This window comes from Nicotiana sylvestris, chromosome 6 (genome assembly GCF_000393655.2).
Source record: "Nicotiana sylvestris chromosome 6, ASM39365v2, whole genome shotgun sequence".
In the NCBI taxonomy this organism is placed as follows: Eukaryota; Viridiplantae; Streptophyta; class Magnoliopsida; order Solanales; family Solanaceae; genus Nicotiana; species Nicotiana sylvestris.
Window position 1 is genome coordinate 207844064 of NC_091062.1, and position 27898 is coordinate 207871961.

Genomic DNA, 27898 nt, shown 5'->3' on the forward strand with positions numbered 1-27898 from the left:
TGCTCTTCTAACATGAGTAATCTCAGTCGAAAATAAATCAAGGCCACTTTTAACAATTAAATTATAAACATGACATGCACACCTAACATGAAAAACTTCCTCAAGAGTTGATTGCAAATGCAGTTTTAATATTGAAATTGCGGCATTATTGTTAGAAGCGTTATCAAAATACATACACAATACTTTTTGATTTAGATTATAAAATTCAACAACTTCACAAATAGTACTACTTATAAACACAGCAGTATGACTCTGATCTTCATCATATCTAAAAGCGATAATACGTTTTTGCATAGAAGTAGTATCATCTATCCAATGACATGTAATTGTCAAATAATCATTTCCATTAACAGCATGGCCAATATCAGAAGTTAGAGAAACTCTACAAGGAAGGTGGCTAAACAAATAACAGATGTATGTTTGATATTGTCCATGAAGTCTAAAGATATCAGCTCTACAAGTACTTCTAGGGATACCTTTAAATAAAGGATTGTAAATCATTTGAATATACATAATAAGATATGATGAAGAAGCAAAAGAAAAAGGTAGACAACCCAAAGCAATCATTTTTTCTAACTCCTCATGATCCTTCAGTTTATCATATTTCACTAGACCTCCAGTAGTAGGGTTAAGAGTTGTTTGATTTCCATCACCATCAGCGCCCCATTCTATGGGATGCTCAGTTCTCATATGTCTACTAAGCGTCCCAGTCCCCCCTAAATTTCCTCTAGTCAAATGTTTAAAATCACCTTTACAAAGTTTGCATTTAACTCTATCAGTACCTTCTATTATTTCAACAAAATTTCAAACCTTACTTCTTTTTCTACGATTAGTAGTCGGAGCCACAGGTGGTCTACTTCTAGTGCCACGACCACCACCCCTTGTAGCAACCCCAACACTACCAACTCCAACACTAGTAGGTGTAGCTGGTATCTCATCTTCCATTCCTATTTCATTATCTTCTTTTCCAAAATCTTCTTGTAATTGCTCATAATCTATATCTAAATTATCATTATGCGATGATTCAAAAACATGTGTAAATGGGACTATTACTACCAGATGCTGAAGGACTCTCTTTTTTTATTTCCCCTACCAGTAACTCTTTTACACGCTCTTTTAGCAGCATTAAACATATTGTAAAAATTAAAGTATAAGCTAAAATTAAATATGCAATTAAAATAGTAAATAAGAGAAAGAGTTGGAGGGAGTGCACCGAATTCGCCAATAAATTGAGCACTTGATTAGGCAATTCCGATGTTACCATGAACAAACGTCAAGCAAGTATTTCAATTTTGAACTTCAATTGTTCAAAGTTCAAACTTCAAATTCCGAATGACAAAACACGATAAATTAAATTCAAGAAAAGAGAGCCAAATAAAATTAGATTGGAGACTTGAAATCTTGAAAAAATGGAGAATGAGAGAACGAGAGAAATTGAGATTGAGAAATGAGAGTTGAGTGAAGAAATAAAGAAGAGGGGGGGGGGTATTTATATTTTTAGAGAGGTTAATTTTGTAAATTGAAAAGGAGTTAAAATTTTAAAAATAAAAGGCTATTTTTGCAAACCTGTCGTTGGCCAACGGACCAATTTCCAGGTCTGACCGTTGCCAACGGTCAATGGGCCCCACATAATTTGAAAATTTTTAAAAAAACAAAAAAAAATTGACCGTTGTACTGGGCCGGTCCAGGCCGGTTAACCCGGTAAGGGTTACTGTTAACTAAACCGGGTTCAACCGGTCCGGTTACCCATTTTAAAAAATCTACACGGACCAACCCCTTCTACCCCACCTACCCAGCCCAGCCCAGTCCCCTCTAACCGGTCCGGGCTAGTTCCGGGTTAAACCGGTCTGGGCCGGTCCGGAACCGGGCTGACCCGGCCCGTTTAACACCTTTACTTCTCTTACATGTTCTTCCCCTTTGACACCAATCAAAAAAGAAAAGAAAACAATACAAGCAAAAGTAATATAGGAAGTAATATACATAATAACTAGCTAGATAGTGCAACAAAAGTACTGCCTTCAGTGCATATGTTATACAGACCCAAGCAAAAAATATTTATAAGGACTACCAGCAAGCAAGCAAAAACAAGAAAAGAGAAAATATTGTTTTTGAAATCATCACACGGATACACATTAGTTTCTTCCCAGGAAGTACTTGAGGGTGTTGATCACTTTGGTGCAGAAGGAACCATAGGAATTCTCGACATCTTTGACAAGTTCATCCATCTTTTCAGTCATAGAATTGAAAGCTCTGGTTCTTTGTCTATGCGTAGCTCCTATATCAATTCTGAGCTTAGCCACATCTGTAACTGTCTCCTTAGTAACTTCCCTAATTTTATCCACTTGTTCCTTCATTTCAACCACTAGCTATTTTACCTCATCCAAATATTTCTACATCTGCTGAAGATTTTAAGAGACAGTCGACTGATATGCCGGTTGTTCAGTTTGAACTTCAACTGGCACTATCATCATCCAAGGTGTACCCCATCATTGAAATGGCTGTCTTATCATAAGTATTGGTAATGTGCTTGGGTGTAAAGGGTGACAAATATACCTTCATAACTTCGAGAATGTGTTAGATGAGCAGACTATATGGTAAACAAACAGCAGAGGAAGATATGTCCCAAATACTTTCAAGCATGTATTGGTGAATCCACACAAACCAATCCAGTCTTTTATTATTAACAAGACGGTAAATGACAAAAATATCTCTAGTGGATAAAGAGCTAAGGGACCCAGTTCTAGGGAATAAAATAGTAGCAATCATGTAGGCCAAGACACGATGTTCAAACTTTAGGTTCTTGGGGCCAATATCAAGGGGGTTATCGGATAACAAGCCTTTGGCTTCTCCAAAGGATACTTCAAAATCTTTTGGCCAAGAATTTTGCACAAAAATATCAAACCCACTAAATTTAGCGGAGAAAATCTTTTCAAATTGATAAGAGTCCACACCAATTCTAGTGCCTAACACCATAGATTCCAGGTCATCTTTGTCATTCACAAATAAGTTTGCATAAAACATCCTCACAGGTTTCTCATAAACAGAGTTACCAACAGTGTTAAACAAAGAAGAAAGATGCTAAAAATCAAATATAGAGGTAACATTGCAATGCAGATTTTTCATGAGAGAAAGACTTATAGAGCATCCATAAGCCATAGATTTTGACTTGTAGGACTCAAAGCTTTCTGTTTCACTCGGGCCATAAAGGATCAACTTGTCCTCAGGTCCGAATTCAGTGTTCTCTACCTTTCCTTTCTTGCATGCAGCTTTTTGGGGGGGGTTTGCTCCATGAGACTTTTTTCTACATTTCTCTGACTAATGGAAGGATTTTCGGAGGATTCACTACTCTCATTATCCGTTTTTGACGACTCAAAATCTACAGGTTCTTCAGGGTTGAGGGGTTTTTGAAACCTTCAACTTCATCCGGTTGTAATGGAGGAAGAGGAATTTCTTTTGGCCATGGTGAGAACGTTTGTTTGATAAGAATGAAGAGAGTAACAGAGATGGGAGGGATTTTATCGATGCTTTTGGAGTAATGAAGGGTTGCCTTGGTTAAAGGAAAAGGTAGGGTTCAGAAGGAAGTGATGCTTCTGAAGTGATTGATCGACGACACTGATGAAGAAGCAATTATTAAACCTATACACAAATTAATTAAGCCATACATACGTAAGGAAATAAAATATTTTAGAATATGGTAAAAAGACTTGATTTACAAGTTTTGCAAAATGCCAATTTTTTCCAGAGAAAACAAAATCTTTCTTCCAAAAGTGGTTTTGTAAAAATATCGGCAAGTTGAGAATCAATACTAATAAATTCTAATACAATATTACCTTTAGCGACATGATCACGGAATAAAGTGATGCTTAATTTCTATATGCTTTTCTCTATAATGATGTATAGAATTTTTTTTTATAAGCAAATAGCACTAGTATTATCACAAAATATAGGAGTAGAGGTAAGAGATAAATCATAGTCGAGAAGTTGATGCATAATCCATAGAGCTTGTGTACAACAGCTTCCGGCAGCTAAATATTCTACTTCAGTCGTTGATAGGGCAACACAATTTTGTTTCTTGCTATGCCAACACACTAATGTGTTTCCCAAGAGTTGACACGTGCCACTAGTACTTTTCCTATCAGTCTTGTCACTTGCAAAATCTACATCTAAGAAATCTTTTAAGGAAAAATTGTTAGAACGATCATACCATAATCCTAGATCACAAGTGCTAATTAGATATCTAATAATTCGTTTAACAGCAGTGAGATGAGACTCCTTAGGAAGCGACTGAAATCTTGTACACTTACATACACTGAACATAATATCTGATTGACTAGCAGTGAGATACAATTGGGATCTAATCATCCCTCTATACATAGTTTCATCAACCCTTTTTTCATTGTTGTCTTCATCGAGCACTGTTGTTGGACTCATTGGAGTGCTGATTGACTTTCCATTTTCCATGCCAAACTTTTTGATAAGCTCCTTAGTGTACTTGGTCTGGATAATAAAAATTCATTTAGGAGACTGTTTGATCTGAAGTCCGAGAAAGAATGTCAATTCTCCCATCATACTCATAAAACAGAGTTAGGACTACCAAAAATAATGTTATCAACATAAATTTGAGTAATAAGATTACCTGAACTAGAACACTTAATAAAAAGGGTTGTATCGTATTAACTTTTTTGAACCGTTGATTTAAAAGAAAAGAACTTAACCTTTCATACTAGGCACGCAAAGCTTGTTTGAGACCATACAACGCTTTAGTCAGCTTGTATACATGATCAGGAAAGGTGACGTTTGTAAGTACTAGTGGTTGCTTTACATAAACTTCTTCAGTGATGTAGCCATTTAGGAATGCATTTTTAACGTCCATTTGAAACAGCTTGAAACCTTTATGAGCTGCAAATGCAAGTAATATTCGAATGGATTCAAGTCTTGCTATAGGAGGTTTTGTCATAGTCAATTCCTTCTTGTTGAGAGTATTCTTGAGCAGCCAATCTTGCTTTATTTCGAACTACTTGACATGATTCACTCAATTTATTTTTGAATTCCCATTTAGTTCCAATGATTGAGGAGTTGGAAGGTCTTGGAACCAATTTTCATACTTTATTTCTTTCAAATTGATCTAGTTCCTCTTTCATAACACTTATCCAGTGAGTATCTTCTAGAGCTTCATCTACTTTCAGAGCTTCATCCACTTTCTCTTCCATCCTTGAAATCCTCTGCCAGTGAAGGCTGCGTTGACAAGAGCCATGCCTAGTGCATCAAAGGAGTGAAGAAAATAAGGATGATTTGGATCGAATGTGACTGTATTTCCAGTTACAGTCTGAATAATAGATGAATCAAAAGTTTCTGTATCAGGCATGTTGAAGAGGATGAGCCATAGAAGATTAGATGATTTCGCAGTGAATTAAGCTTCAATGCTCTGATACCATGAATGATTGTAAAATCAAAAAATGATTTAGGAAATTTTCGCTGTGTATTTCATTATTCAGTCGATGCTATATATATATATATACAAGTATATATGTGTAAAAAATATAAATGAAATTCCTAAACGCATGACTAAATTCTCTATATAACTAACTGTTATTCTCTACAAGATCTGTCACATGCCTCACACATATGAGTTATTTTCGAATCCAAAATTTGTGTACAGCTGTATTTCTCTATTAATCTGAAAGTACAAGAGGGGAAGTGAATTGTGGTCTATTAAAAATTAGTTGACTAACGATGATTTTAGTTGACCTGATCGAGAGCAGATTGTAAAATAACAGTAAACAGAAAGAGAATGACACACAACGATTTTATACTAGTTCGGTACCGGTGTGGTACTTACATCCAGTTTCTCTTGGGTCACAAGGGTTCCCTTTAGATCTTGAAAGTATTACAATAAGGATGATTTTGATTCGTTCACCACCAACTAAGCATAACAACAGTGAATCTCTAATAATGACACAACTCTCTTTTGTGTTCTAACTCTTTCTATTTTTTGAGACACTTTTAAACTTAAGATTATAGTGTTTGGGCTAAGAAGTAGAGAGACTTAGAAAACAATGTGTGTTATTGCGCAAGTCTTACAATTGATCTTAGAAGCCTTCTTATAGGAGAGAAAAGATCCGTTGAGCCTTGACAAAAAAATAGAGGCACGAAATCTTTAAAAGGATTTGACCTAAGGGGTGCCTCTTCGAATCCTGCTCTTGGGAATGGCTGGATTCGATCGTGACTTTCCTTGTCACAGCTTTCATTTATGAGACAATCAGGCCTTTGACTGAGCTTTAATTAAGGTTACTGAATATTTGCTGGCAATAACTCCTTAATCTGATTTCCTTGATTGAGGCCGAGTAGATCTGCAGACTTTTGATTCCTTCTTCAGGTCGATTGATTTAGCAATCACATCTTTGAATAGCTTCTCGTTGGTTTTCTTTCCTTTTGATGATTCCTGCGAAATAAGGTAAGTGAACATTGTCATCATTGAAACCTTGGAATTTAACTTAACATAATCAGGACGGTGAGGATTTAATTGATCATGTTTATCAGCAACAGTTGAGATGACACCATAGCTTGAGTCTTTTGTGCAAATATAATATCATGATTCCTAAATAACTCTGAAGCCCTCATTCTTGTCGGAAACTCTAGAATCTTCCCCTTCTTTTCTTCATCGGGCTTCTACTCTTCAACCTTTCTATAAAATAAATATTAGCACTTAAAAGTTCTTTTTTCATCAGCTACTTTGTACTGTTTACTTTTTTTCTTTCTTTTCTTAGAAGAAAATTTTTATAATAAATTTTTTAGTTTTGTTACACAAAATAGAATAGAAATATTAATATGGGAAAATTTGTCTATTTCAAGTTACAATGTAGTTTTGTTATATTAAAAAAGGGAGGTTTGTATAATATCTAAAACCACCAGGAAGGTTTGTGTTATAGGCCAAAACCTCATGGGAAGTCTATAAAATTATCCCAATGATATATAATCCGCACAACTTTTGACTTTGGCTTGGCATTTATCGAAAAGATTATAAAATAAATCATCTTGTCTAATTTTTCAAAATCTCAAAAAATTATTCAACAGTCTCAAAGAATTAACCTAGTTACAAATTGAAGTTTGGCAATTAATTGATATTTGCAAATATTAAACTACAGTATTTTAAATACTGATCACTCTTAAAACTCACAAAACATTAGTTTTTTCAATTGAAAATCCATCTTCGAATGTAAATTCAACTACCAAGAGCTCTTTTTCAACTTCTAACTTAAATACTTTTTGTTCTTTTAACTTCATCTAAATATTTTTCAAACACATACATAAATGACTCAATTTTCATCTTGATAGTCTACCCTTTACGGTTATTTAAATCAAATTTGAAAATCATATCAAATCGAAAAGTTAAATTAAACCGACTATGTTTGATTTGGTTTCGTTTTCTTTAGTTTGATATTGCGTAAGAAATTTGAACCAAATTGATATATAAATATATAATTTTTGTATATATTCTAACTTTATATAGAATTTTCCTTAAACAATGTCTAAAAATATTTGTGACCCTTTCATGAGATGTAATATTTAATAGAACTATAAAGGGTATTTAGTTTTATTTAATTTAAATAATACTTGATTCTAATGTGTTGTATACAGGTAAAACCGGGCCCATGGTACACCCCGATCTCCGATAGGATAAACCGAGTTCGAGACATGATGATGAGGGACCGAAATCAAGACAAGGGTCTCATCGAGTCAGAGTCCTGGGGCATGACGCCCGCCTTCGAGAATATTGGGGTCATGATCTTGGATCAATCCGAACCCAGAAAGACTTCGAAGGAAATTGTCAGGCACTCAAGCATGACCAACAAAAGTCCATATATTTGCGACCGGCCGAAAATCATGCTGTGGATCTCGGCTCGTATTGATAAAGAACCGACAATCAGCTAAATAGAATTTTCTTTTTCTTTTACCTTTTATGGAATTGTACCTAGAGTAGGATTCCCCTACTATATAAAGAGGGTCTGATAATTTATTAGGCACATTATGACATGCATCCCAAAGCAATATATTACCATTTTCACAGTTATTGAAAGCTCTTTTTCTCATTCATCAGTACTGGCCATTGTGAGCCCGGATCGAGGGTCAATATTTCACTAAGGTTGGAATCATCTTGCTCGCGTGGTTTGAATTTACTTATATATTTATTTATTCAATCTAACTCAATTTATCGTTTTAATTTGCATCAAATTAATCCGCGTATCCTTAATTAAAACCATTTACAAATTTAATTATTATCCGATTTTGAGGGTAAATATATGTAACATTACTTTCTTATCAAGTGTTTATAATGCATCAATCTATTTGTTTTTCCACATTCATGTGTTAAGATCTCAAACTCTTATATCTTTTCCGGGTACCTAATGGAGGTCTTAGCACTTTTGTGCTGATTATTGAAATTCAGTTAAGCTTGATAACGTATATCAAACAAAAAAATCTGTAGGCATATGAATTTTATTAAAATTAAATTCATAAAATAATTTGGATTATATTAGTTTAAATAAATATTTTGGGCTAATATAATGGAATCTAATATATATATGGCCTAATTAATTAAGTCCGACTCCAATTGGTTGGCCTATTTAATTGAGCTATAAATGATGAGACCATTTAATTAAGCCCAAGATATCATCTCCTAGAGGCCCAGCTTGGTGCCACGCATGAAATGACGTGGCACACCAAGTCAAACGGAAGAACCAGTATGATCGTGCCACATTTCAAAATGACAAGGTATGCCAAGTAAAATTAAATGGCCAATGAAATTGCGCCACATGTGCAAGTGACATGTTCTAGCCATTCAAACATGTGCAAGTGACATGGTCTCGCCAATCAAATACGGCCTAGTCACTCTTCAATCTAATTGGTCGGAAAGAGTTTGTTCTCATTCTTCTCTTTTACAACTATAAATAGGGGTCTTCATAACTCAGAAAAGACACTAGAAGTTATAACAAGAAATAAGAGAGAGCTCATGTCAAACGCCGCAAATTTCTCTACAAGTTTCAAGATTCAAACAAGCAAGTTCAAGTTCAAGAAATCAAGTTCAAGCTCAAGTACGAAGAACAAATCAAGAATCAAGGAGTACAAGTTCAAATCAAAGTTCGTGCTAGTTAAATTCAAAATTATTGTTAGTGGCAACAAATATAGATTCAAGATCAACCTCAAAGAACATTGAATTTACTTACTATTGGAAAGAAAAATCAGAGAATTCATTGAGATTGTAACACTCATATTATTTGAAATCAAATACTACAATTGCTGCAATATTTTTCGGTCTTGATTTTATTTTCTCGACGCAATTTATTGTCTACAAAAACTATTAGATTAGACTATAAATAACTATCGATAAGAAATTATTATTGTTTAAGATATTCTCACCCAAGAATATTTTAAAAAATCATACTATATTTGTCAATGTATTTACTTCTTACTAAACATATACTCCATTAATTTATCCAAACTTTAGCTATAACTCTAAAAGGTAAAATTAAAACACTACAAGAAATTATGGATACGACGATATTTATTTAGTGACATTTGACGTAAATATCGAAAAATATATAATTTCGTGACATTTTCTTTAGAAATGTCACAAAACAGTGACATTTTGTTTAAAATGTCACAAAATATTACGACTATTAACTTAAATGTCATGTTTAGATGGAAATTAGTGACACTTTTAGTTTTAGTGTCATCATATCAGTCAACATTTGGAAGGAATAACCACTAAAAGATAGTAATAATTAAAAGTTAAAATGTAATTGTTTCCCTCCTATTCCGTCCACAAAAAGATTACTAATAATTCAAACCCTGCCTTTGCCCTCATTCTGCTCCCCACGCGGTCAATTCGCTTCTAACGATTGCCGCACTTTCTCTTTTCTCCCATCATCGTCAGCCACATCATGAGGTAATCCCAACTCATCTATCTCTATCTCCATATCAATTTTTATGTCTATATCTTTTTCGCCCACCACGACGATTCTGGTTTCGACAACTTTTGTTGTTATTGTTATATATATGTTTCTTCAAAATCAATCAATCTTATCTGAATATTATTAAATAATTCATTTAATTATTTGGGTTTTTATATATTTTTTTGTCGTTCCTTTTCTTTTTAATTACTTCTGTTGTTGAATATTTGATGTTTAGAATGATAGGCTATGTCGTTGGGTCAATTATGTGGTGTGTATTCTAGGGTTTAGATGCATGTATTTTGGTATATATTGTTGTAGTTGTTTTATTACAGATTGGTGTTGTTGAAGCTAGTGTTCGTGCGGCTATTTCAATTTTTACTGCTTCTGAAAGTAAGCTAATAGTTAATCAAATCTTCCCTCTTTCCTCTTAAGTTGCTTTTGGTGTTATTAAGGATCTTCATCGACTATAGTTATGATATTACAAAAGCATTGCTCTGTTTTATCTCTTCTTCATACATTTTATGTCACCGTAAGAATTAAGATGGATGCTAACATTCTTGACATTGATAAGTGGTAATGTAGCCATGACATGCGTTACTTATTTAATTTTGGATTTTAAATGAGTTGCGGAAAAGTATAAGACAAGTTATCATTCTTTTGAGATTGTGACACTTTTTCTTCCTCATGTTTAGGTTTAGATTTAGGTTTGCGATGATGATCACTTATCCTATGTTTAGTAGAAGTTTTATGAGATCTTTGTTGCTTTGGGCAATTTCTTCTAACTGATGTCCTCCATTTTTGCACCAGATGATGCAATAGCTTACACAGAACTGAGTTGCAATAGTTTGTCATGTTCCTGGTAAAGTTCTTAGCTTTGAATTCCTTAATCTATCGAAGTACCATTATTATAATAATTCTTGCTTGTTACAATCCATAAGACTAGAAATAATGGAGTTGAAAAAAAATATACAGGGCACTTTTACTTTTTTCCTTTCTTATATTGTTATAATTCTTTCTTATGTGAAATTTTTATGCAGCTTTTGAAGGATGTCAGTTCAATTACTGGCAAGGGAATGCTTGAGTTGTGAAAAGATGGATCCACGTTGTCGCTGTATTTATTGTACAAGTTAAAGGAATTAGTTTGAGTTATGAGCGATCTTAGTGCAATTGTATGTTGGCATCTTTTAAATTGTTCAAATTTGTACCAAGTACAACTACTCGATCAGTACTTTTGTTTATATATATATATATATATATATATATATATATATATATATTAAATGTCCGCAATTAAATTTATGACATTTAAGCACCATAATACGACATTTATATAATGTTGTCGTATCCCCTATTTCTTGTAGTGAAATAATTTTCATGTGACAAAAAAGCAAAAAAGATTCATATATCGAATCGACCAAATCAAAATAATTGGTTTAATTTAGTTTTGATAAAAATCGAATCAAACCTGACTCTGTATACATCTCTAAAGCTGTTGATGGATCGACTCCAAAATGAGCTTCGATGGCCTAGTGGAGCAACCAATCAGCTAAACAAGTGTGTTTGGACTACTATTTTAGAAAGAATATTTAGAAGAGTATTCATGCTAACTTTTGTGAAAATGAAAGATCGCTGACTTATTATTATATTAGTACAAGGAGCGAAAAGTAAATGACGTTACATTGATACTGGAACAGTGAGCTTAGCGTCTCACAAGTCACAACATAGAAAGCCACTCCTTCTGTTATTAATTACTCCTATTATTAAGTGCTTAAAATAGAAAGAGAGTGGTCTCGGTTATTAACCAATGTACTCTGCGTTTCATATTAAATGAGATATTTTCCTTTTTAGTCTGTTCAAAATAAATGATACATTTCTAAATTTGGAAATAATTCAACTTTAAACTCTTTCATTTTACTCATTTACCCTTAATGAAAAGCTTTTATAGTCACACAAATGATATGACCCCACAAACGTTTTACCCCTTAAACTTTTAAGACCACAAGTTCCTAAAATCTTCTTTTTTTTCCCTTAAACTTCATGTCGAGTCAAACTATCTCATTTAATACGGAACGAATGGAATAATACATAGGATAGGGACTTTGAAAGTACGAGAACCCACGTTGTCTCCTATCAAATCACTCCATTGGTCTCCAATGTTGCCATCAATTCTATATCCAGCTTTCACCAACTCTGTTCTCTTGCTTGATTTGAACACTACTGATTTTGGTGAATCATTTTTTCCCCCTGCATTCATCATCAATCATTCCCAAAACAAATAGTACTAATTATTTCAATCTTTAGACAGAAGAAGCATGATACTAATAGGAGTTCTAAATTCTAATACCAATATGCTTACTTTAGAACGAGCCATAACCAATAAGTATAACCAGCTTTCTTTAGATTGGCAATTCTTGCTTTTCTGGTGAACATTGGAGTTCTTGTTATAAAGACGGGCTTGATCCCAAGAGACAACACCACCTTGTATAAACGAAGTGTTGCTGGAATGGCTGGTGCTTTTCCCTAGCTCACCCATTCATTAAACTTCGCATTGTTGAACGGTATTGCCCTGAAATCAAATGCATGAAACCGCTTGCATACCTACTAGCTATAAAACCAAAGTGTATACATCAAAAAAGAAATCATCAAAATCTTATATTATGATCAGTATGGTTTTTACCTGTGGTAATATTAACATGCTTTTCTCTTTTTAGGTTTTAATCTCACTTTTTAAGTTAGTTCTAGCTATTTTTTAGTCAACATTTAGAAGCTAAACATATAAGTATACTCATATTTAATTATAGACAATGACATATACACTAGGGGTCGTTTGTGTTGGGATAAAATAAATAATCCCGCCCAGGAATAATATCCACAGCAAATAATAATAACACAAGAGAGTAACAATGACACCAAATATTTTAGCGGGGTAAAATACAATACCCGAGTGGAATAATATTATCACTATAATATTGCAACTTAGTATTGTCAAGAAACTACTACAACTTTGAAAGAAATAACACTCTTTATTTAACACACTTCACTACAATATTACTATAACTCACTAATTATCTCACAGACAATAATCTGTGGATTACTCTCACTAACTATATGTTGCTTCTCTCTTTATTTTGGTGAGTCTTCAATGAGGAATGGATAGCTCCTTTTATAGGCACAATTTTTACCTACCCAACCAATCTGATTGGTTCAATAATTTGCAAAGTCCAGCCGCCCAAACTTTTGCAAATTTTTCAGCTGCCTATTTTGTCTTCTCCACATTTTTCTTTATTTAGTAGGTGAGGTATGGACCCCACAAATCTCTCCCTTAATTTTGATTTTTCTTCTTCAGTCCAAGTCTTGTTCTCAATCTTTGAAAATCTTCAAACTTGTGAGGCTTTGTAAAAATGTCTGCAACTTGATCATGGGACTTCACATATTTGAGCTCGACTTCCTTCTTGGCAACGCACTTTCTGATGAAGTGATACATTGTATCTATATGCTTGCTTCGATCGTGATACACCGGATTCTTGGCAAGTGCTTGTGCAGATTTGTTATCAATACAAATCTCTGTAGCTTCCATTTGTGGCAAATTGAGCTCCTTTAATAATCTCCTTAGCCAAATAGCATGATAGGTACATGATGTTGCTGCTATATATTCGGCTTCACAAGTCGAGAGAGTAACAATGGACTGTTTCTTTGAACTCCAAGAAATAACAGAATCACCCAAGAAAAATACAAAACCAGTTGTACTTTTTCTATCATCAATATCTCCCGCATAATCACTATCACAAAATTCCACAAGGTTGAAATCATTAGAAGAAGAATAAAATAACCCAAAATCGATCGTACCTTTTAGGTAACGAAGAATTCTTCTAGTGACCTTCAAGTGAGTAGAGGTAGGAGCCTCCATGAAGCGACTTACTACTCCAACTGCAAAAAGTATATCTGGTCTGGTACAAGTCAAGTACCTCAAACTTCCCACAAGACTTTTGAAGAATGTGGGATCCACTTTTTCTCCCACATCAAACTTGGACAATTTTGTCCCACTTTCCATCGGCGTGTTCACGGGGTTGCAATCGAGCATGTTGAACTTCTTCAATATCTCCTTTGTATAGCTTTCTTGAGAGATAAAAATTCCATCCTCCATCTGCTTCACTTCTATGCTCTGGTAATATGACATGGGCCCTACGTCTGTCATCTCGAACTCATGGGATATATCTTTCTTAAAAGCTTCAAACAAACTTGGGTTATTACCCGTGAAAATAAGATCATCAACATAAAGACAAACAAGTAAGATATCTCCATTAGTATGAACTTTAAGGTAAAGAGCATATTCATGGAGACAACGAGTAAACCTATTTTCTTGAAAATACTTGTCGATGTAGCTATTCCATGTTCGTGGGGCTTGCTTTAATCCATATAAAGCTTTCTTCAACCGCACACTTTATCTTCATGGTTTTTGACCACGAAGCCCAATGGTTGTTCAACATAGACTTCTTCTTCAAGATAGCCATAAGAAGGCTGACTTGACATCTAGTTGATGAATCTTCCACTTCATTTGCGCCACCAAAGAGATCAGCAAACGAATCGTTTCCATGTGGGCAACAGGTGCATAGACTTCTTCGTAGTCAATGCCTTGCTTTTGCTTGTACCCTTTAGCCACAAGTCATGCCTTGTATCTCTCTACATCTCCATCAGCATTCATCTTTGTCTTGTATACCCATTTCACTCCAATTGCTCGATGACTCTTGGGAAGAGTTGTTAACTCCCAAGTGTTGTTCTTCTCTATTGACTCAATCTCCTCCTCCATGGCTTGTCTCCACCTTTTGTTTGTAAAAACTTCATCAAAGTTCATTAGTTCACTGTCAGCAAAGAGACAACATAAAAAATCAAAATTAGTAACTTCTTCTGTGTCATTATAGAGCTCTTGAATGCTCCTTATCCTTTGCGACTGTTCATTTGAACCTTCTTGAGAAGAGGGAGATGCAACATTTGTTGGAGAAGGAGGTGGAGTTGTGTCCTGCACAGGTTTCATGGTCTCTGGTTCTTCTTCATCACCAAAGTATGGAAAAAAATCATATGAAGTTTCTTCCTCAGCTTACCAATTCCATGCCAATTTTTCATCAAATTCAACATCACGACTTACCACCATCTTGCCGCTGTTTGGGTTGTATAGCTTGTAGCCTTTTGAACTCATATCATAGCCAACAAATACATGCTTGACACTTCGATCGTCAAGCTTCGCTCTCCCTTGATGTGGCACATGAGCATAGGCTATGCTCCCAAAGATTCTTAAGTGCTTGACACTTGGCTTTCTTCCACTCCATGCTTCTTGAGGGGTTTGATCTCTAACATTTCTTGTTGGAGACCTGTTATTCAAATAAACTGCACAAGAAACAGCTTCGGCCCAAAATTCCTTAGGCATACTTTTAGCTTTCAACATACATCTAGCCATATTAAGAATCGTTCGATTCTTTCTCTTTGCAACACCATTTTGTTGAGGTGAATAAGGTACCGTTAGAGGGCGATGAATTCCATGAAGTTGACAAAAGTCATTAAATTCGTTTGAGGTGAATTCCCCTCCTCTATCGGACCTTAGAGCTTTAATTTCATGGCCACTTTCTTTCTCTACAAGTACTTTGAAAATTTTAAAAGCAGCAAAAGCTTCAGATTTTTGGTTCAAGAAATAAACCCAAGTCTTTCTACTAAAGTCATCAATGAAAAGCAGAAATTATTTTCTTTTACCAAAAGAAGGTGGATTGATTGGTCCACACACATCAGTGTAGACAAGCTGGAGCGGCTTGGTTGATCTTGACATGGCCTCCTTTAGAAAACTCCTCCTTGCATGTTTCCCAAGAAGACAAGCTTCACACAATTGATTTGGATGGTTGATTGATGGTATCCCATGTACCATGTTCTTTTCTCCCATTGATTTGAGCGCTTCAAAATTTAAGTGCCCAAATCGCATGTGCCAACACCATGATTCATCTTGCACATTATCCTTCAAACACTTTGCATTAATTGTTTTAAGATTAAGAGAAAACAATCTATTCTTTGCCATATGCACTTTAGCAATTACAATTCCACTTGAATCTCTAAGCCAAAGATGCATATTTTTCATGTGGATGTCATATTTCTTTTCAAGAAGTTGGCCCAAACTTAAAATATTACTTTTTAATTTTGGCACATAATAAACATCTTGATTAACTTGTGACTACCATATTTACAGGAGATCAGAATCGTACATATCCCTTCGATTTGAACCTTTGAAGTATCTCCAAAGGACACATTACCTCTCACTTTTTTATTGATCTCCACAAACTTCTCTTTGTATCCACACATATGATTGCTTGCTCCATTGTCCAAATACCACGAGTTGCAATCATTTCTGTCTTCTTCCTTGAGTGCCATCAATAACGTTGACTCATTTTCTTCTTTCTTGTCGTCAACAAGGTTAGCCTTTTCTTCAACATTGCTACGGCATTCCCAAGAGTAATGACTAAATTTATGACAATTATAACATTCAATTTTTGATTTGTCATACCTTTGTCCATTATTTTCACGGTAGTATCCATGTCCTCTTCCTCCTCTTTGTCCACGACCACGACCTTTGAATGTTTGGTGGATTTTAACTTCATTGTTGAAGTTGTTACCATTACTTCTTCCTCTTCCATGACCTCATCGGCCTCTTCCTCGTCCGTTTCCTCGATAGCTTGTTTCACCTCCATAATCTTTGAAGGATGCCTGAGTTTTAAGAAGTTGTTCCAATGGCACTTCTTGTCTCCTTTTGATCTTTTCTTCGTGGGCTTGTAAAGAACCTTCCAATTGCTCTACCATTATAGAGTCTAAATCTTTAGACTCCTCAATAGCACATACCACAAAATCAAATTTAGGTGTTAAAGTGCGAAGGATCTTTTCTACCACACGGACATCTTCTATGTCCTCCCCGTATCTTCTTAGTTGATTTACAACAGCCTTTACTTTTGAAAAATAATCCGAGATGCATTCGGATTCTTTCATTTCTAAAGCTTCAAAATCAGCCCTTAGAGTTTGAAGTTTTACCTTTTTCACTTTGTCAACTCCTTGAAGAGAATTTTGTAAAATTCCTCAAGCTTCTTTTGAGGTGATAGCATCTGCCACCTTCTCAAACATGGCATCATCCAAACATTGGTGGATGAGCGTGAGGGCTTGTTGATCCTTCTTCCTTGTCTTTGCCAAGACCTCTTTTTCATTTTGAGGAAGAGCTTCCTCATTATCGGGTTTTGCATACCTTCTATCTACGATTTCCCATACATCCTGAGAGCCAAGGATGACTTTCATACGTAGACACCATTTCTCGTAATTATCTTTTGTGAGACGGGAGTACTGAAAAGATAGCAGACCATTATTTGTCATGGCTCTGATACCACGTTGTTGGGATAAAATAAATAATCCCGCCCAGGAATAATATCCATAACAAATAATAATAATACAAGAGAGTAACAATGACACCAAATATTTTAGCGGGGTAAAATACAGTACCCGAGTGGAGCAATATTATCACTATAATATTGCAACTTAGTAATGTCAAGAAACTACTACAACTTTGAAAGAAATAACACTCTTTCTTTAACACACTTCACTACAATATTACTACCACTCACTAATTATCTCACAGACAATAATCTGTGGATTACCCTCACTAACTATATGTTGCTTCTCTCTTTATTTTGGTGTGTCTTCAATGAGGAACGGATAGCTCCTTTTATAGGCACAATTTTTACCTACCCAACCAATCTGATTGGTTCAATAATTTGCAAAGTCCAGCCGCCCAAACTTTTGCAAATTTTCCAGCTGCCTATTTTGTCTTCTCCACATTTTTCTTTATTTAGTAGGTGAGGTATGAACCCCACAGTTTTGTTGGAATACGATTTATAGCGGTATAAGTTATATTGAGATAAGTTATGTTGTGATTAGTTATGCTGAGATTATTGTTTATTCATTGTTTGATATGTTGTATTAAGAATGACAATTGCATAATTTCTAAGAAGAAGGTATAAGTTATACTGGTGCTAATTATCCCACTTTCTATAAGGTATAAGTTATCTCAGTGTTAAGATTAACACCGGGATAACTTATACCTGATTTGCCAACCAAACAGAGTATTAAGGTGGTATTAAATTATTATACCACCTTTATACCTTCTTATACCTCAAACCAAACGACATCTAACAGTGTAAAGCATTTTTTTACACTATTAGAGTAAATTTAACCTGTTGAAATAAGTAACTTGTCGTATTTTCAAGATTACTAATTTCACTTATCATAGATAGTTACATGTAATTATCTTTTAGGTCACATAAGTTTACACTTTCAGAGTATAAAAGTTCAATTAAAAATATAGATTAAAACCCATTTAATTGTGTGTTTTTTTTACACAAAGGCAACGTCTGATCGAGCATAGTAAGGAAGATTGGAGAGAGTAGTCTCGTCAATATCAAAGACCCAAACATCCTTGCCATCGCCGCCAAGTTTGAGGCCTGTGGCGTACTTAATAGCAGCATCGGCTACGGCCTCGCAGTCATGACGATAATGTTGGCCGACCATGTAGTAACCTACATAATTTTCACAAGCACCTGGCACCATTTTCCAATCCCTAAGTTTGTTAGTCTCCACCCCTAGACGCCAACTTCCAATTGCGGGACGGGATAACCAGCAGCGCCAGTCTGTGGCCTTAGACGATGGATTTCAACCACTTGGTTTATGACCTCTACATTATTGGAAGTAGAGGCCACTGTCACAGCTACTATAGTTGAAAGAAAGAAAAACAAAGTGATAGACTTCATATTGTGGTTTTAACAAGTTGATGGAAGATGTTTAGACAAAGCCGGTATACGGTGGTTTAAATAATAAGATTTTCAACTCGCGAAGCATAACTCAAGCAATGAAATCAATCAGGTGATCGCGACATCACGTGTTTCACGACTTGAATAATGATTTCTCAGGTGATCACCTGTCACTAATCGTACTAAAAGTATAAACCACAAAGTCTAAAAGATAGAGGAAGGACAAGGAGGATAAGGAGAATCAACAAACTTTATTATTCTTGATTGTGTTTATGCTTATTAGCATTTGTTTTTGTGTATCAAATGCCCTTGATCCATATTGATTGGGTAGATGTGTTACTTCTCCGTGTTCATTCTGTTGTATTCAAGTTACATTCATCATTTCAATGACCTTGGGCTGGTCATTGACCCATCTAGCTATTGAACTCAGTCACATCACTACTAAAAACTACATGTTTACCGACGCAAGTTACCGACGCAAGTTCGTCGGTAAGTGGTTGATGTATTGAGAAAAATTGAGTTTACATATTAAAGTGATTGGAAGATGATGTGTCATGACACGTAGACTGGTCAAAGAGTTATGATTGGCAAAGAGGCACGAGTTGCAACAGATACGAGCAAAGGCATAAGAGGAGGCACGAGCGGATACTCAAAAGATTCAACGCCCATACCTATTTAAGTCCAAGAATTAAGGAGAATGAATCTAACAGCACAAGAGAGTACAGATACAGTATTTAATGAGCATTAAATACTAAAAACGTTAGAGAATCTATATTAAAATACAATGATTATGTAACATATCATTTAATGTCTTTAATTGTCTATAATGGCCTTATTATAACAAAGGCAAAACGCATATTTCCAAGATAGCTATAAAAGGGAAAGAATGGGTTAATTGTAAAGACATGAAATACAATCTGAATACATTGGTTTTACTTTGTTATCTTATTGTTGGCAAAAATCACTTTCATTTATTCATTCTTTGATTATCAATAACCCGAGTTCTTCTAAATTAAAGCTTTAATCGAAATTCCACTTTTTGGTTAAACAAATTGGTTCCGTTACCAGGAATCTGATAATTTATTCTTTTTTAGTTTAACTTTCCTTGTTGCATCAACCATGTCGAACAGTAATGACAACATTCAAGAAAACCAACAACTTCAGGGAAATTTACAGGATAATCACACCCCGGTCTCTTCTCCACAAAACTCTCCTCGGCGGTCTCGAGAAGGCACTCCTGATGGATCTCATGCAAATGGAAATGCTCATTTTGAAAATGTTGAAGCTATCGATGAAGCTTTGCAAAAACTAATTGCTGAACAGGTTAATAAAGCTCTTGAGGCTTTTGCTAACCAGCTACCAGCTACACCACCCACACCCACTCCAAATAACAACACTTTGGAGAACCCTTGCTCTAGGCTTGTTAATTCAGGTAGTGGTGGAACCCCCAGCAAATCACAAGAGGGAGTACCAGGTAACTTAGTCAATTCTGATTTACCAAATTTAGTACTAACATTACAGAAACAACTCAAGGAGCAAAGTGACCACATAGAGCAAATACCTGGGGTGCCGCCCGTAATCAAAGGGATAGATATGGATAAATATTCGCAACAACCATGGAAGCCAAGTGTTGCTCCCCTCCTAATTCTAAAGAAATTCAAAATGCTCGATATTCCAAAATACGATGGAACAACTGATCCACGAGACCATGTGACTGCATTCACAACAGGCGTAAAAGGCAACGACTTGACCAAACAGGAGATCGAATCAGTATTGGTCAAGAAATTCAGTGAAACACACACTAAGGGTGCATTAACATGGTATTCTCTTTTACCCAAAAATTCTATAAATTCTTTTGCTGAGCTTGTAGATTTTTTCATCAAAGCACACTCGGGAGCTCAAAAAGTCAAAAAAGAATGGAAGATATTTTTAAAATTAAGCAAGGGGACTCAGAATTGCTTAGAGAGTTCGTGGAATGATTCCAACGTGAAAGAATGACATTACCACGTATACCTGACAACTGGGCAGCTATAGCCTTCACAAGTAATTTGAATGAAAAAAGTTCAGAAGCTACGAGGTGACTCAAGGAAAATCTTCGTGAATTCCCAGCTACAACATGGAATGATATTTACAACAGGTATAGCACGAAGCTGAGGATAGAGGAAGATATTATCTCACGGTCTCAAAAAGAAGAAAAGGTAAGTTCGAGACGGGCGGAAATCGAAAAAGGTTTCGGTAAAAATAGGAACGAACTATACATGGGACAAGCGGGAAAAGACTCGCGGTTAAAATAGGAAAATCAAAGGTATGATCACAGGTCGGGGAATAGAGAGTCGGGCTCGTCATCAATATTTGGGAATGATCGAAACACGCGTGAGTCACTAGATGAGGATAGAAACTTGAAGGCGAGGTTTGGCGGTAATAATTTCAATATGAGCACTTCCGAGCTCGTAGCTATTTTGAGAAGCATGGGTGACAAGGTACGATGTCCAAAAGAGATGAGATCGAATCCATACAGGCACAATCCTGATCATTGTTGCGAATTTCACAACGATCACGAGCATAAAACGACAGACTGTAGGTTTTTACAAAGTGAAGTTGATCATTTATTAAAATAGGGTTATCTCACCGAGTTATTCTGTAAGAAAGGTAAACAAGCATACATGAAGAATAGGCAGGAGCCCCCTAAACCACTTTCTCCCAAAAGGACCGTCAACATTATAAGTGGAGGTGAAGACATCAATAGTGTGACGTACACGACAGCCAATAAAATTTCCAAAGTCACAATTACCCAAGGGAAGTGGGTGCGACATGTCTTAGAGGAAGAAAGCATTACATTTGATGATGCAGATGCGGATGGCGTATTATCTCCTCATAACGATGCACTGGTAATATCTCTACTTGTACATGATACTAATGTAAAACGAGTTTTGATTGATCTAGGTAGTTTCGTTTACATTATTTTGTTAAGAGTATTACGCGAGATGCAAGCTAAAGATAAATTAATACCAAAGGCGCATACTCTATCTGGATTCGACAATTCCAGTATCGTGACGAAAGGAGAGGTAATACTTACTACATTCGCAGAAGGAGTTTTCAAAGATACAAAGTTTCAGGTAGTAGATATGGAGATGGCTTACAATATGATCCTTGGGAGACCATGGATCCACGAGATGGATGCCATTCCGTCAACCTTGCATCAAGTTATTAAATTTCCATCACCATGGGAAATATGTCAAATCCGTGGGGACCAACGTACATTTAGGAACATCAACTCTGTAGCGGATTCAAGTACGAGAAATGAAGAAAAATAGCAATCACAGAATCCAGTTGAGGGTACCACAACACAAACCTCAACTGAACAAGGGCGAACAGACGTGAACTCAAGGCCAGATACTATTCAAGAACCAAAGGAAAATGAAAATATCAAGACAATAATTGAAGAACTAGAGGTGTTATTTGCACAATATCCTGATAGGAAAGTTTACGTAGGGGCCAATTAAGCCAGGACATGAACAGTAAGTTGATTGAATTTTTGAAAACTAACGCGGGTTGTTTTGTTTGGTCCCACTCTGATATGACAGGAATACCACCGGAGGTAATGACTCACAAATTAAACGAAGACCCATCGTATCCTCCTGTCAAACAAAAGAAGAGAAAGCAAGGAACTTTCAAAAATCAGGTGATTCAAGATGAGGTTCAAAAATTACTAAAGATTGGGTCTATCCGTGAGGTAAAGTATCCTAATTGGTTAGCCAATACTGTTGTGGTACCAAAGAAGAATGGAAAGTGGCTAGTTTGTGTAGATTACATAGACCTTAACAAAGCATGTCCTAAAGATTCTTTTCCACTACCGCATATAGATCAACTAATTAATGCTACTGCAGGACATGAATTATTAAGTTTTTTAGATGCGTATTCAGGATACAATCAGATCAAAATAGATCCGATAGATAAAGAAAAAACTTCCTTCATAACTAACAGAGGGACTTACTGTTATAAAGTAATGCCTTTTGGTCTCAAAAATGCTGATGCAACATATCAAAGACTAGTGACTAAAATGTTTCAAGAACATTTGGGGAAAACTATGGAAGTTTATATAGACGACATGCTCGTCAAAACTCAACATTCAGGGGATCATATATCACACTTGTCTGATGCATTTAAGATTTTGCGAAAATTTAATATGAAATTAAATCCTGAGAAGTGTGCATTCGGTGTTGCATCAGGTAAGTTTTTAGGTTTTCTTGTCTCTAACCGTGGTATTGAAGTGAATCCTACACAGATTAAGGCCATTGATGAAATCCCTGACGTACTTACAAGTAAAAAAGAAGTGCAGAGGTTGATAGGAAGAATTGTAGCCTTGGGAAGATTCATTTCTAAACCATCAAAAAAGTGCTTTAAATTCTTTTCAGCTCTAAAGAAGCAAGATCATTTCGATTGGAATGAGGAATGTCAACAGGTTCTCAAAAATTTGAAGACATACTTATCAAATTTGCCACTGCTCGCAAAACCAAAGGTTGAGGAAAGACTGCTCTTCTACCTTGCCGTCTCAGAAGTAGCGGTAAGTGATGTTTTAGTCCGAGAGGACCAAGATAAACAATCTCCGATCTATTATGTCAGCAAATCTTTATTAGATGCAGAGACGCGGTATCCTCAATTAGAAAAGCTTGCACTTGCATTAATCATAGCATCTAGAAAATTAAGGCCTTATTTTCAATGTCATCATATTACTGTAGTAACTGCTTATCCATTACGCAATATATTACACAAGCATGAGTTGTCAGGTAGGTTAGCCAAGTGGGCTATAGAATTAAGTAAATATGATATCACATACCAACCTGGAACTGCTATAAAATCTCAAGTGTTAGCTGATTTCGTGGCTGATTTTAGCCAAGCGGTGCAATTAGAAGCATAAAAAGAATTCCAGGTGCTCAACGAAGCTAACCCAGGAATTTGGACCTTATTTGCTGATGGTTCATCTAACATAAAGGGTGCAGGCTTAGGGATCATTTTGGTACCACCTACGGGTGAAACCATTCGACAAGCCATTAAAAGTCATTCTATAACTAACAATGAGGCAGAGTATAAGGCAATGATTGTAGGTTTAGACCTGGCACGAGAACTTGGCATTAATCAGATTGTAATCAAGAGCGATTCACAGCTCGTGGTTAACCAAATGTTGGGGACTTATACCGCTAGGGAAGCACAAATGCAATAGTATTTAGAGAAGGTACGAGATCTAATCAAGCAATTCCAAACCTGGAAGGTTACGCTAATACCAAGAGATAAAAATGTAGCGGATGCCTTAGTTAATCTCGCATCTGCAGCAGACGTGGCAAGCAATGAAAATACTTTTGTAATACATTTGTTTCATTCAGTGCTCGATCCAGATAAAAATGAGGTAAATTTTAATAACTTAACCTGGGATTGGAGGAACGAGATTGTTGCCTTTTTGCAGAATGGTATCGTTCCAGAAGACAAGAGGAAAGCTCACGCGCTTCGAAAAAGGCTGCTCGATATTGCTTAAAGCAAGGCAATCTTTATCGGAAAATGTTCGGTGGTCCCTTAGCAAGATGCCTCGGACCTTCTCAGACAGAATACGTGATAAGAGAAATACACGAGGGGCGTTGCGGGAATCACGCAGGAGGAAGATCACTGGTAAGAACTCTAATCAAGGTAGGTTATTATTGGCCCAAAATGGAAAAAGAAGCGGAAAGTTTCGTGGCTAAATGTGATAAATGCCAAAGGTACGGTAATAATATGAATAGACCTGCAGAGTTGCTACATCTGATCACTGCACTATGGCCGTTTATGAAATAGGGGATAGATATCGTGGGTCCACTACCACAAGCAAAAGGACAGGTAAAATTTTTACTCGTACTCACTGATTATTTTACTAAATAGGTGGAATCAGGAGCATTCAAACAGGTGCATGAAAAAGAAGTTAAAGATTTCATTTGGCATAATATCATATGCCGATTTGGTATACCAAAGGAAATCGTATGCGACAATGGCCCTCAATTTATAGGCACGCAAATCACAGAGTTCTTTCAAAGTTGGCAGATCAAAAGAATTACATTCACACCTTATCATCTGGTGGGTAATGGGCAAGCTGAGTCAACAAACAAAATCATTATCGACAATTTAAAGAAACGTTTAGAGGAGTCCAAAGGTAATTGGCCAGAAGTGTTACCTCGTGTTTTATGGGCATACCGCATAACAGCAAAAACAAGTACAGGAGAAACACCATTTTCATTGGTTTATAGAGTTGAAGTTTTGATTCCAGTTGAGATAGGAGAGCCAAGTACAAGGTTTACACAAGCATCAGAAGAGTTTAATGATTAAGAAATGCGCATAAGTCTTGATCTACTTGAAGGAAGAAGAGAAGCTGCATTAATAAGAAAGACAGCACATAAGCAGGTCATAGAACGTTACTACAATCGAAAAGCACGCCTAAGATTCTTTAAGATTGGGGACTTCATGCTCAAAAAAGTTTTTCAATCTACAAAGGCAGCCAATGGGGGGAAATTAAGTCCAACCTGGGAAGGACCCTACAGGATTCATGATATCGTAGGGAAAGGAGCATATGACCTGGAAACGATGGATGGCAAGATATTGCCTTCACATTGGAATGTTGTTCACCTGAAGAGATACTATTTCTAAGGAATACCCACGGTCAGGTATCTATATTTCAAAATTCTATTTACTAACGATTTTAGATGATAGGCAAAAAGCTAGCTAGTACTAAATGATGAGTCATGACATGCAAGGCACGTGGAATAAATTAAACTTTCCGGTCTAGGGTTACAATTATTCTAATAGAAATTCAAACGGGCTAAGCAGTCTTCATCTAAAATCGCACCTCCGAGTCCCGTATGTTTTTTCTTTTCAGGGAAAGGACCAAATGAGAGGAACAATCAAGTGCTTGAGGCTTCATACTTCAACGCTCAAACACTTGGGGACTATATAATATACACAGGCATGTGTATAAAGAAGGCAAAGAAGATTGGGAAATAATCAAAGATCAAGCCTGAAAATTTCACTCAATGAATGAGTCAAGTACAGAGCAAAGTCACGAGCTAAGCCTAAAGAAAGACCTTACCATAGCTAGGGTAAAGGCAATGTACTGAAACAGGTTATAAATAAAAACCTCGTATTTATTTTTCTTTTTTAAATCTGTTATGAGGAAAACAGTTACGAAAAAGTTATAAATGTAATTCAAATACATGTAAAGTGTTATTCAAAACTAGACAAAGTTCAAATAAAAACTTGTCAAAGTTATTTCAAGAAACATGTGTATCCCTATTTCTTTTATCGTATATTAACACCGTTATGAAGTTGAGACGTCTTCTTCATTAAGTGTCGAATATAAAAGGGCCCTCTTTTATAAAATTTATGATTAATGTAAGTATTCATGAAGTTAATAGAAGCATTTTTTGAAGAGTAAAAATGCAAGTTATTCAGTAAGTCCTTAGAAATAAAGGCAAGAATAAACAAAACAGAAGTTCAAATAGAAATAAAAAACTTCTTAATACTAAAAAGCTTAGACTAAGTATGAACTTAGTCATAAACTGCAAATTATTTATACATATTGCCCCATAAAAGGTCTGGGGACTTAAGTTCCAAAACAAACCCTCAAATGAGACCAAGGGTTTTAACCACAATTTTCCAAAAAGAAAAAAAGAGACACAAAGGAATTCAAACAACTTAAACTTGTCACTGAGAAGATGAAGGAACTGAAGCAGGTACATCAACAGCAGCGGGTTCAACTTGGCCTTATGGAGTGGGGATACGCGTATCGTCTTCAACATTTGCAGAAGCTTCGACCATGGGAGAAGGAAAATCTTGGTTCTGCTGAGTCTTCTCAATAGTTTCATTGATCTTAGCTAACTCAGATTCCAAGTTAAAATTCTCTTGGCTAGCTTCAACAAGGGCATCACGGCGAGAATTCAAAAACGCCCAACTCACTTCAATGGCAGACTTATCTTCAAGGATCTTATAATCTCTTTCCCAGTCATCGATTTCGTTCTTTAGCTTTTCATTTTCAGCCAAGGCAGATTCATAAGAAGCTTGAAGAGAGGCGTGGGAATTTTCTAAGGAAAAACCTTATCAGAAGAAACCCGGAGGTCTTCTTGGGCTTGAGTCAAATTCTGCACGAGTTCACCAGCATAGGCTTCTTTTGCATCCAAGAGAGCCTTCAACTCTCTAATATCTTCATTTGCCTTGGAAAGCTGCTCGAAAAAAGAAGTTTCAAGATGAGCCTTTTCCTTGTCTGTTTGACTGGAGGAAGCCTTTTCAACTGTCAATTCCGAAGTCAAAGCCCGCACTTGCTGCTCCAAGGTACTTTTACTTTCTTCTAAGTACTCCACGTCGATCTAAAGACTTTCATACTGTTCCTTCCAATTATATACCTCCAATTGGTAATCACGCACTAACTGCTCTGAGAGGGTAACCCTTTTCATCATCTCCGTGCCGATGAGATTGGCCTAAAAAGGGGGGAAAGGGAAGGAAATGAGAATCCCAAAGGTAGAAAAATGACAAAGTAAGAGTTAGAAAAAAGGAATACCTTTAAAGAAGCATGCACAATGTCATTCATCAAAGTTAAAGAACTATGACTCTCTAGCTTGGCTCTCTCAGCATGACCAATTAAGGCTTTAGCCATACATCTGCTTGACCCGATTTCCTTAAAAGGTTGCCTTCAGCGGGGACTTCAATAATCACTTGCCTCATAGCACCACTCCTACTTGAGGAGCCAACCTCAGCACAGTGAGCAGGTGGAGGAGGAATTGTCGAAGGAGGAACAGTAGAAGTAGTAAAAATAGTCCGGGGAGGAACGGAAGCAGCCATAATCGGCAAAGTAGGAGTCACAGGCACGGGAGGAGAAAAAGAAGCCAAGGATGCTTCATCAGAAACGGGACCTAAACTTTCACTACCAATCCTGCGGTCAAAAAGCTACTTAACAGAATCATGAGCAGCAGCGGGAGCATCATCAACATCATCAAGAATCAGTACAGGGCTTCAATAAATTCGGTAAGAGGAATAGAACGGTGGGGGGATGCTTCTGCTTCATCATCGGAAATAATGCGTCTACGAGCCCATGGCCTTGTTACCAAGGAACCC

The 27898-nt window shown here is 36.1% G+C and overlaps 2 protein-coding genes across 2 annotated transcripts; both read right to left on the bottom strand.

The window, feature by feature from the left end:
* Positions 1 to 13275: 13275 nt before the first annotated feature.
* LOC138871985 (uncharacterized mitochondrial protein AtMg00810-like) lies at positions 13276 to 14483 on the bottom strand. The gene is made up of 2 exons (XM_070149914.1): positions 14387 to 14483; positions 13276 to 14264 (listed from the first exon to the last, which is right to left on the bottom strand). The coding sequence occupies exons 1-2, from the start codon at positions 14481 to 14483 to the stop codon at positions 13276 to 13278; spliced, it is 1086 nt and encodes a 361-aa protein (XP_070006015.1).
* A 2574-nt stretch (positions 14484 to 17057) lies between these two features.
* Positions 17058 to 18575, bottom strand: LOC104237885 (acid phosphatase 1-like). The gene is made up of 2 exons (XM_009792114.2): positions 18378 to 18575; positions 17058 to 17315 (listed from the first exon to the last, which is right to left on the bottom strand). Exons 1-2 carry the CDS (start codon positions 18573 to 18575, stop codon positions 17058 to 17060), a joined length of 456 nt encoding a protein of 151 aa, XP_009790416.1.
* Between the last annotated feature and the right edge of the window lie 9323 nt (positions 18576 to 27898).

What these genes read in the sequence shown, in the direction of transcription:
- LOC138871985 (XM_070149914.1), bottom strand. Translation starts at nt 14,483, where the DNA reads ATGTCAAGTCAGCCTTCTTATGGCTATCTTGAAGAAGAAGTCTATGTT. An exon ending in CCATGAAGATAAAGTGTGCG is followed by an intron (nt 14,265 to 14,386) that starts GTTGAAGAAAGC and finishes TTTACCTTAAAG; the next exon opens with TTCATACTAATGGAGATATC.
- LOC104237885 (XM_009792114.2), bottom strand. Translation starts at nt 18,575, where the DNA reads ATGGTGCCAGGTGCTTGTGAAAATTATGTAGGTTACTACATGGTCGGC. An exon ending in CTTACTATGCTCGATCAGAC is followed by an intron (nt 17,316 to 18,377) that starts GTTGCCTTTGTG and finishes CTATCTTTTCAG; the next exon opens with TACTCCCGTCTCACAAAAGA.